The 11176-nt window shown below is 32.4% G+C and overlaps 1 protein-coding gene across 1 annotated transcript; it reads left to right on the top strand.

The window, feature by feature from the left end:
* Window positions 1-328: 328 nt before the first annotated feature.
* LOC143229763 (L-cystatin-like) lies at window positions 329-6161 on the top strand. Its single transcript, XM_076462518.1, has 3 exons — window positions 329-694; window positions 4269-4379; window positions 5835-6161. Exons 1-3 carry the CDS (start codon window positions 485-487, stop codon window positions 5934-5936), a joined length of 423 nt encoding a protein of 140 aa, XP_076318633.1. The 5' UTR covers window positions 329-484; the 3' UTR covers window positions 5937-6161.
* The last annotated feature ends 5015 nt before the right edge of the window (window positions 6162-11176 follow it).

Below are 11176 nucleotides of genomic sequence, written 5' to 3'. Positions count from 1 at the left end.
CTGCTAAATTAGGATCGGTTTACGCACACAGCCCTCATGTAGCTTTGCGCGAAATTCGAAAAATAAACAATTCTCTTAGTGCAATGGTTTGGCGACTATGTATTTTCGCGTATTTCATGTTTTTAAAATGTTAAAATAATCATTACAACTTAGAGTTAACAAAATGTAATGTTATCTTTGATATGTGTATCTTTTAATTTATGTACACGTGATATGATTGTCAATAAACTCATTATATCATAAGTGATACTACAATTAAAAACTAATGGTAAATTCAGTAGTTGTTTTAATTTACGTGAACTACAATGGACAAGCACTGTGGAAATTAAGACCAAGAAAAACGAAAACGACACTGCGTATATTTTGATTTGACGAAGTTTAATAATGTCAGTTTTATCAGTAGTGATTGTATGAAAACTTGTCATGTGACTATGAGACTGCTTTGTATTATAAATCCATTTCGTGAAGTAACAGAAATTTTAAAATGGCTGGCCATAGAATATTTGTTTGTGTAGGTTTTCTACTTTTGATTGGAGTTTCTTGTATAGGTAAGATACTTGGAGGTTGGGAAGATGTGGATGTTGAAGATGAAAATGTTAAGAATGCAGCAGTTTTTGCTGTTGAAAAGCTGAATACACAATCTAATGGGCTTTACCATCAAAAGTTAGCAGGAATTCACAAAGCTCAAAGACAGGTGAGGTTTTACTTGCAGGTCTATTACACTTACGTATGACGAATAGGTGAGTAGAAATCACTAAGCCTAAAGTGTAATACAGGTTTATGTGACTTATGATTTTACATTATTAGTATTACATTTACAGTGGGCTTGAGATAATGGTAATAATAGCTATTACTGTAGCCGGTTAATTTACTCCACAGTTAATTACAGTAACTCTGAAAGTTGAAGACAATACAGAAGTGTTAAAATTCGTTTAATGCGTAAGTTTTAACTTTTAAGAAATATGATACTGATAATATTACTAATTTTCATAATAGAGTAGTTAGGTATGAACTTGAGAAGGATATAACATATAATTGTAAGAAAATGTAAGCTGTCTAAGTTAAGTCTAAACCTATTCAGAATTTTCCTTATCGTAAATAAATAATAGCTCAAGTGGAACGTGAGTAGTGTAAAACGTTGGTTAGAGATTTGAGATTGAAGACTGAATTCAGTGTGTATTCATGACTTTCTGTAGATTTATTTGTTATTCATTACATCACAAGTCATTGGTGACTTAAATTTAAGGTATTTAAATATATGTGGTAGACTATTTGATTTTTTTTCCCTGTAGATGAAATGAACACAAGAATATTCTGCTTTATGTCACAAGACAGTCTTCTAGTACTAGGTTTGTACCTCTACTTCCAATGAGCCTTCTTTGTCAGTAATCCATTCTTTTGCCACAGAGAGAAGGAACTGTTTATATCTTATCTTTTCTGTGGATTCAGGACTTTGTAGATTATACATGAATTGAAGTGGCTGCAATGTATTAAATAAAGTACTACCTTTTTTGTCTGTTTCTCCATTTTACTCAGAATAGTGTAGTATGAGAAGTAGTGTTTTGTATGATCAACATCTTTCATGCAAACATTGTGTTGTAGGTTTGTTTAGATTAATTCTCCAGTTATTCCTTGTTTTTGTTGTAGAAACAGTTGAAGGCCTGGCATGGCCAAGCGTGTTAAGGCGTGACGTCTCGTTATCTGAGGGTCACGGGTTTGTATCCCCATTGCGCCAAACATGCTCGCCCTTTCAGCCGTAGGGTTGTTATAATATGATGGTCAGTCCCACTATTCATTGGTAAAAGAGTAGCCCAAGAATTGGCGGTGGGTGGTGATGCCTAGCTGCCTTTCCTCTAGTCTTACACTGCTAAATTAGGGACGGCTAGCACAGATAGCTCTCGAGTAGCTTTGTGCAAAATTCAAGAACAAACAAGAAACAGTTGAGTCATGGATGGTTGAAACCATTCTTACTTCTCTCTTGTCTTTCTATGTGAAAATAAGAACATTACCTTATCTACAGAAAACTGTTTCATATTTTTTCATATTTGAAACTTCAGCTTTCAGTTTTGTATGTAACCTGCTGTTTACTCTGATTGTTCCATAGATTCTTGTTTTATATTCTTGGAGTAAATAATAATGAAAGTACTGTTGTAATAATTAATTGTCCTGGTATTTTTACAGTGCCACAATCCAAATTGGGAATAAGTTTCTTCAGTTTTTTTCACCTCACCAGATAAATCTCCATGTTGCAAATATAACCTGTGTCAGTCTTGTACACCATTCTAACCAGCAAGCCATATTTTACAATTTTTACAGTGTTGTATGTTCAGAATTTTGGGCATCATATCCATGGAATCATGCCCTCATCCATTAACCAACTTTTCCTTTGGTTTCTATAGTGTCCTGAATTTATAGAAGAAAACAATCCTCTACTGGTTGAGTTTTGAATAGCCTGCCTAAAGACTAATTCATTTTCTGATTATCATTGGAATGCCAAGATGTCCAAATTTGTTCAAATCTGTTTTGTCTCATTGTTTGCAAAAATATTGCAAAAAAATGATTTGTTTAACAATATTCTTTTGAGGTATATTTCCTTGTATGTCCCATTAGTAGAATAAAGCCTAGGAATTTTCTCATGTCTGTAGGTGTAACTTCAGACATTTGAAGTCTTTCAGATGAGATTTTATGTTTCCTTGCAGGTTAATTATGGTAGGCACATATTTCCTGACAAAACATTTCAAACACATTTCCAAACATTATCGCATCAACTTTGAGGTTTGGATGGAGTTATAATGACCCCTAAATTTCCTTCAAACATTTCCAAGTTCAGTGGAATATCTATTTCTGACCAATTATCATTTATCACAATAGAAAAGCAAATTACTAACAGGAACATTTGTAGCATGATCATCACTTTGACTCCAAATCACTTGAAAGCACAACAACCTTCTATATCTTTCTAGATCTGACAATATCATTGAAGTTAGAGTTACTGTTGGAAGGATCCATAAATACATCCACATCAAAATCTTCACCTTCACTTGGAAGATATGACAAATTATCATAAAATATGGATAATGTAAGCAAACAAAATTAGGAAAATAATACCCATCAGGTACAATATAAAATGCATCCAACTTCTATCAAACATAAAGTTGTGACCCATCCTCAATATTGTTAAATCTCTAATAACCTATTAAGTTCTGATTGCATATCCTGCTTTGTAGAAGGTAATAACTGATTGATTTATCAGAGCCAACAGTGTGTGTATGTGTGTGTGTGTGTATATATGGCATATTTAAAGGTGTTTTTCTTTTTCTTGAGCAACAACTCTAGAAATAATTCACATACACCGTTAGAGAATTTTCTGTTACCAAACAAAAAGTAATGATAACTGATTTAGCCAACAACAGTATGTAAGACTTAAATTGGGCATATTTCCACATTTTAGGGCTTGTTTAATCACCCTGCTTGGGAAAAAAAATGTAGTATTGAACAGTTTTCAGTTGCTGCACAAAAGTGTATGATAATTGAACTATCTAGCTGTGGTTGGTGGATGCCATAACAGACACATGTAATGGATCCAGTTGTAGCACGAGTAATACCATCAGCTTTCCGTGTTTCGTGTCTTTTCTTCTTTATCAGTCATCAGTGACTTTCATTTTTAAATTTCAGTACTTTAGAGACATTTTACTACCATGCAGTTTTATTTAATTTTAGGTTTTGAAATTTTTGTACATATAGCTGCTACATTAACAGTGTTCTTGTTTAATGTTAATATTAAGTTCTGGTTGCATTTCATGTTTTTCGTAGATTATTACTGTATTTGAAAAAAATGTTATATATTAAAATATATTAAGTAATTTAACTTAAGTTACTTGGAAAATTGTGACACTAATAAATTAATAATTTAAGTGGAAAGTTTATTACATAAGGAACAAATATTTAACAAGTAAATTATGTAGGTTAATGAATTTGTTTTACAATATACTACTTAGTGTATAGATGTAACAGCAAATTGCTTAGCTTTTGTTAAAAATATGTTAAAAATTTATTTAAACTTCAAGAATATACAATGCTAAAAAATATCCATTTTTCTAACTCAATTTCATTTTCAGAACTTGAATAATTTATTTGAGATAAAAACATTGATTTCAAAAAGTAAATGGCTTGATCTATAATTTTTTATCTGATGTACATACCATGGACTGGTTACTGTTTAACATTTACTTGTATAATTCTTTACTTATTTGTTTTCTCTACTTTAGTTAGTGTCAGGTTGGAAATTCAAATTGGTGTTAGAAGTTGGTACTACGTCATGCAAAAAAAATGAGGTGACTTTTGACAATGTGAAACACTGTGAAATAAATGAGAATGAAGTAAGTATACATACAACAATACTGCTATGAAAGCATTATGTTCTACTGTAATATGAAATTCAATAATTTAATTGGCCGGATGTAACCAGGTGGTTAAGAAGCTTGACTCATAATCTGAGGGTCGCGAGTTCGAATCCTTGTTGTACCAAAGATGCTTGCCCTTTCAGCTGTGGGGGTATTATGAAGTGATGGTCAATTCCACTATTCATTGGGAAAAGAGTAGATTCCTTTAAAACGTAAAGTGTTGGCGGTGAGTGGTGATGACTAGCTGTCTTCTCTCTAGTCTTACACTGCTAATTAGGGACAGATAGTGCAAAATACAAAAACAATAATAAAATTAGTCTAAGTATTCTACCAACACCATTTTACAATGGAACATGCAGACAGTATGAGAGATTAACGTGAAAGGGACATACAGGCATCAGTATAATAACTGTGAACAGTGAGCAACAAAAAACTATTGGATTCTGCATGACTGCCCTTCGTGACACCAACCTTTATAAAACATACAAAATTAACCCTACATTTATTGTTTTTAGAATATAGATTCCTTTGAAACGTAAAGTGTTGGCATTCATAATTGTCGACCATAGCTCATTCCTAAGTCAGTCACCCTAGTAGAAAAATCTTAACTGCAACACATCCCATGTTTTCCAAACATTAAACTGTCATTCTCTTATCCTTTAAGAATATAGGCAAAGACATTATAGACCTTTGTCGTATTTTATCAGTTGGTAAACTTTAATAAAATTGGCACCTACCATTGTGTTTCATGAGAAAAATTATAATATCTTATAGTATCCCTGCAAGGTATCTTTCTTCCCGATAATTATCCTTATAGCACCGTCTGTACTGTTTTCATTAAGTCAGTATTCACAAATTCATCTCTTGTATGTAACTAAATTAATCAAATCTGTATACAGAATTTGTTTAAATATTTTCAGGTGTCTGTTGTGTTTGCATCAGTTTAAACTTAAACCACTGTCTGTTTTTGTCACTAATGTTTACCAGCAAATCCCTTTAGTTTTTGGTGAGGGGATCTGAAGTGTATCCAAATGAGTCTACATATAGATACATGAAATATTATACATCTATATTTATTATAAAATTTATTGTCAGTAATTAAGATGGTAGAATAATGAATTCCCACTTTAAGTATGATAAGTAATTATCAGTTAAACAATACCATTGATATTGGAATTTGATAAATAAATCTCCACATAATCTTTAAGTAGAATGTAATCAGAGTTTTCAGTTAGGTTTCTCTACCTAGGAAGATTATAAGCACCTTTTTTAATTTATTTACTCAGATGATGTATTGTTATATTTGTTACATTATAAACCAGTTACAGTTAAGATTTTGAAATAATTATGTATAAAGTCTTGTAATTGTGTTAAAAATTAGTTTTACTTGTTCTTTTTTCATAACAAAATGTTTGTTTATTTTTTCCACAGCTGAAACAATTTTGTAATGTTGTTGTGTGGGTTCAGTTATGGAATTCTCATTTTGAACTTAAGGAATTTGAATGCAATGAGAAGATATCCAAGCCTCTTTAAACTGACAGTAAACAAGCATTAAGTGTGCTTGTTGCAATCTTGAAGATTTGTATCAACTCTTGGCATTGTTTCTCCTGACACCTCTTGGATATTTTAGAATTAATGAATATATAATTTTTAATATATGTTTATTGTGTAAAATGCTTTTCAGATTTACTAATTTTATTTGACTGTTGATTTTATAAATTTTTGTCTTTTAGACTTAATAAAGAAATATCCAGAATAGGTGATGTGTGTCAAATTTCTTATTTCTTACTTTTGTATTAGTTGTGAATTTATTTATGTGATATAAACTTATACTGCAAATATGGGGCTGAAGCGTTTGCTTCAGTGGTTTAGTCACTGCTGCTAACATAAGAAAGTTGCAATAACCTTCAAGTTTATGAAAATAATTAGTAGGAAGGTGAAGCTGGAATACAATAACTTCTGTGCAAAATGTACAGAGACCTAAAAGACTTGATGCAGCCATTAAGGATATAAGTAACTGGGTAATGAAGGATTTTTCCTGTTAGAAGTTTTTACATGGACATTTGGCTTAACATCACTGAGAATTTCTTTTTCCAGTAATGTATTTGTTTTTAAAAGAAAGATCACTGGTCAGTAATTTTAAAAATTCTGAAGTCATGTGTGAAATACATTTTACATCAGCTGCCTTACCTCAAACAGCTGTACAACAAATGTAATTTTTAAAAAGCAAATTACCTTGAACCTTCAACAGAAAATAGATGTAGTTAACTTTGTTCTAAACATTTGAAACTTTTACCAAAGGTTATCTTTTAAAGTTCAAAGCTGATAATTTTACAGTTACTTGGTTAAAATACAAACATATCCTGATGGCTACACTTGTATATAGTTGCATTAAATAAACAAAATATTATGTATTGTAAACATGGAGTTGAAATTGAGATTTGTAGCTTAAGAAAATAATGTAGGCACCATTTCCAGCCTAGTTTGTTTACTTATTTGAGTAGAGCTTTGAAAGATGAAAATATGGGGGAAAAAAAAAATTATCATTTAATAGGAAAAATGTGAACACTATGAAATTAGCCTAAATACTAGCTGATCAAAAGTTTAGAACTATGCCAAAAAGATGTCCTAAACAGGGTAGGAAATGCCTAACAAGAGGTCTCAGTAATGAGTTGAATGGCTGTCATTGTGAATAACTTCAAACATTCTCCTTGGCATGGTCGATATAAGCGTTTGCAGAAGGCTGACTGGAATGTTATTCTAAGTGGTGAAGATGGCTTCACGAAGATCATGCACTGTTTGGAAATGACGTCCATTTCTATATACTTCCCTTGCCATCCACCCCCAAACATTTTCAATGGGGCACAATTCAGATGAACTTGTTGGATGGTCCAAAAGAATCACCTTGTTCGCCATGAAAAAGTCCTTTGTCCTGCAGACATTGTGGATTGCAGCATTGTCCTGCTGAAAGAACTAGTCATTTCCACACAAGCGAGGGTCTTCAGTCAGTAAGGATGCTCTCTCCAACACACCAGTGTAGCCAGCTGCTATTTGACACCTCTGTTTCACCTGAAGCTCCATTGTTCCATGGTGGAACATCATGTTCCATCATGATGGAACCTCCTCCACTCTGTTGTGAAGAAAATGTCTCCAGTGTGATATCCTTATTGTGCCAGTAATGTTGGTAGCCATCTGGACCATCCAGGTTAAATGTTTTCTCATCAGAGAACATAATCTTCCATTTTTCTACATCTCATGTTTGGTGCTTTTCAGCAAAGCATAACTGAGCTGTTTTGTGGTGTGGAAGATGGCGTGACCTTTGTAGATGTTTACAGTTTTTAAAGCCTTTCTCTCATAGATGCCATCTTATTGTTCTTGAGCTGCATTCTGCATCCATAAGGGCCTGAATCTGGTTCGACGATCAACTGGTGTCTTGCTGGACAACCCGTCGAATTCTCCTGCTCATTGCCGGCAAAGTTTACTTGAGCCGACCACTTGAAATTCTCGTTCCATATCCCTCAGGGTGTTTTAAGAAATTTGCAACTGCAGTTTTACTATGCCCAATTTCACCAGCGATGGCACCTTGAGAGAGACTTTGCTTTTGCAGCTCGACAATTCTGCCACATTCAAATTCTGTCAACTTTTTAGCCTTTGTCATGTTTTTACCTAATGTGACACAGATGTCAGTGGGAGATGTTGACAACACTAATGCTTGAACACAAATGACTAAATTTCATTATGTGTTTACCGATTAACACTTCGTTTCAGTATGGTCTTAAACTTTTGTCCAGCTAGTATTTAGGCTAATTTCATAATGTTCACATTTTCCCAATTAAATGCTAAAAAAGGTTTTTTATTTTTCCTCTTCTTATTTTCATCTTTCGAAGCTCTACTCAAATAAGTGGTTGAGTCTAACAATGCAAAATGCATATTTTTTTTTTATGTTCATTGGCCTTAAGATTTTGGCCAGCAGTGTATATGTATGTGCATGTAGTTGAATGTTACATGTTTTTCAACAGTTTACTGATGAATTGGCTTTTTTCTATCCAAACAGTATTTATTGGGTCAGATGGTTGTGTGCCAGAGGTTTCATGTAAATGTGTTGAACAGTAATTCAGTACAAAGGAAGCCACTGACAGCAATATCACATATGTATTTATAGCCATGTAAGTCAATTTTTCAAGTAGGTTGTAGACATTTTCAGTATTTCATATAGCAGATCTCTTGGTTTCAGAGCAAGACATCCACCTAATTTTTCTATAGGCTTGTGAAGCAAAAATATGAATAATAATAACATATACACTCACAGTTTCAGCAAAGTTGAAATATTGGTAGAATAAATTGCCACTGACAAAAGTGGAGAAGTGTATGTTGGTAGCAAAGAAGAACTTAGAAATATTTCAGAGTGTGGAAATCTCAACTTTCAAGAATCAACTTAAAAAAATAGCCCTACAACCTTCATAGGAGTTTGTTTAGTAGCTGTGTCTAGATTTTGGTGGAGTATATCTAGCCATTTTTGCTGTAGAATTTGGTGCTTGAATGGTTTCAAAGAGAAATTTGGTAAGTAGCAATGTTTGTTTGTTCTTTCAAGAATCAGCATGAAAATAGTTCTATGGTTTGTGCAGGTGTTTTCTTTACAGGGTTTGCCCATGTATTCTGAAACATCTATTTTTGTTGGTCTGTGAAATGATTTATTTTCAAAATGGAATAGTATGAAGATTATTATTTTATAAACAACTGGATAAATTCTGAATTTTGTCAAATAATTGAGAAATTAACTTTTTGGCATTATCAATATTTTAGCAGACTTAGCCATTGAGATAGAAGGTCTTGAGTGTCATTTCAAAAACATGTCTGTTTTCAAAGATGGGTTTTGCTTCTGTGTTCTATTACTTTAGAATAAGAATCTTTGTGAAATTCCTGGTGAACCCTGTTATGAAACCCTATCATGATTCATTATATATACATATATATAATTGAGTCAAACTGTAATAAGAAAAAAACTAACATTTGCATTAAAAGTAAGTTGTTATTGTATTCAGAGTATTATTAAAACAGTTAAAACATAGATTCAAGTTTATTGTTTTTTTTAACATTTAAAAAAGAAAATGGTCATAGTATATTGATATAAAATATGGATCCTCATCTTGAAACAAACAACTGTTACCTATTCTCAGTAATGTTGAATAGTGTTATTTTAGTGCCATCAATACAGAATAATTTTGATTACAAACATTCACTTAAGTATCCATAGTTGCTGGGAATCTAAGTATTATTTTCAATTATACAGGTAGACATGTAAGCCACACATTATCTGGAAGTTTCAAGTATCAATCTTAAAACATAATGTTTAGGGTGGCCAGATTTCTAAGTAAAAAACTGGACAGTTCAGCCTTTGCTTCAAATTTCAGAATGTTACTACAGATTTTAAATAATTGAACCTTTACTTAATTCACTTTAAATTTATTGAACTGTTATACACTATTTCCAGAATATTAACATTGCATTTATTATAATTGAAACTATTTTTTGTTTGGTAACAAACACCCACTCACTAACTGCTCTGGCTCTGCTACAGTAGTACTAACTAAAAACACCTGTGCATATCTTGGTTCTTCAACAAGCAGAACTTCTGAGAGTGTATGGCAGCAGCAGAGTATGTATCACAATGAACAAGTCGAGTTGACTTATTATTACATTTGTGAATCTAGATGGATGTTCTGGGCATTGTGAGAACTTTTGTTATACCAAGATACAAAATAGAATTGTTCCAGTTAAACAAGGACATCTTTTCATCCTTATAATATTAGATGATCATTATATTGGGTAATAAAACAGCTTGTTATTATATAAATAATGATATACTATTTTGAAGAAAATACCTTAATAATGATGAAAGTAATTATGTGTACTAATGGGATTGCTTTTGTTCTGTAGATAAAGATACAAGATGTAACAAATATTCAAAATAACCAATAGTTACAGAAGTAGAAATGAGGAAAAAGTACTCCATTGGTTTGTGTGATACAGTTGTTATACCTGTCACAGACAAAGCTGGATTTTAGCAGTTAATTTGATGTAGCTGTATTTTGTTTTAATGATCTATTGAAAACAACAACTTCATCTATGAAAGTGATAAAGAAAAAAAAGCAAAATTTTTAACTGTTTTCAAAATAAACAGGGTGATTCAAAAGGTTTTCAAGATGTCCATTGTTCTTCAAGGATCACTTGCACACTTTGTAGCAAAGTTCATGGTATCCCAAGAATTATTATAATTATGTTGTGGATAAGTACTAAATGTTTTCCACCCAATCTCTTAAAAAAAGTGAAATTTTCAAAATTATGTTATTTTCATAGTGGAGCTCAAGTAGGTTATTCAACTTTTTCTAAGTGGCAAATGTGTTTTGTGTGTAGCTTGTTTCTCATGCAAGATTGGTTAAAATTACATTTCATCAAATGAGCTGTACCACTCTTAACGTATCAAGCAACAGCTGCAGTCATTTTGTATACACCTCCAGCTATGTAACTGAGCTCGGTCATTTCGTTTTTGCACACCTTCAGCTATGTAGCTAAGCTAATGAGTAGAAGTCATTGACTTTTGTGTAATGAAATGTTCAGACCAGTTAACATACATAATATGTTTGAGGCTCAAAAGATGAGGTGTGGTGTAGAATTTGTATACCTCTTGTATATTGTGGCAGCAGAAGTGATATTATTTCGTTGTTTTTTGGTTTGATTCCTATAAATATTTAGCAGTGGCTTTTCGCTTCTGC

Source organism: Tachypleus tridentatus, chromosome 10, assembly GCF_004210375.1.
Source record: "Tachypleus tridentatus isolate NWPU-2018 chromosome 10, ASM421037v1, whole genome shotgun sequence".
In the NCBI taxonomy this organism is placed as follows: Eukaryota; Metazoa; Arthropoda; class Merostomata; order Xiphosura; family Limulidae; genus Tachypleus; species Tachypleus tridentatus.
Note: the sequence above shows the minus strand (reverse complement) of the source record. Positions and strands in the feature narration are given on the sequence as shown.

Coding starts and splice junctions, on each gene's coding strand:
- LOC143229763 (XM_076462518.1), top strand. CDS start 485: ATGGCTGGCCATAGAATATTTGTTTGTGTAGGTTTTCTACTTTTGATT. Junction 695..4,268: donor TTCACAAAGCTCAAAGACAG/GTGAGGTTTTAC, acceptor TCTCTACTTTAG/TTAGTGTCAGGTTGGAAATT. Junction 4,380..5,834: donor GTGAAATAAATGAGAATGAA/GTAAGTATACAT, acceptor TTTTTTCCACAG/CTGAAACAATTTTGTAATGT.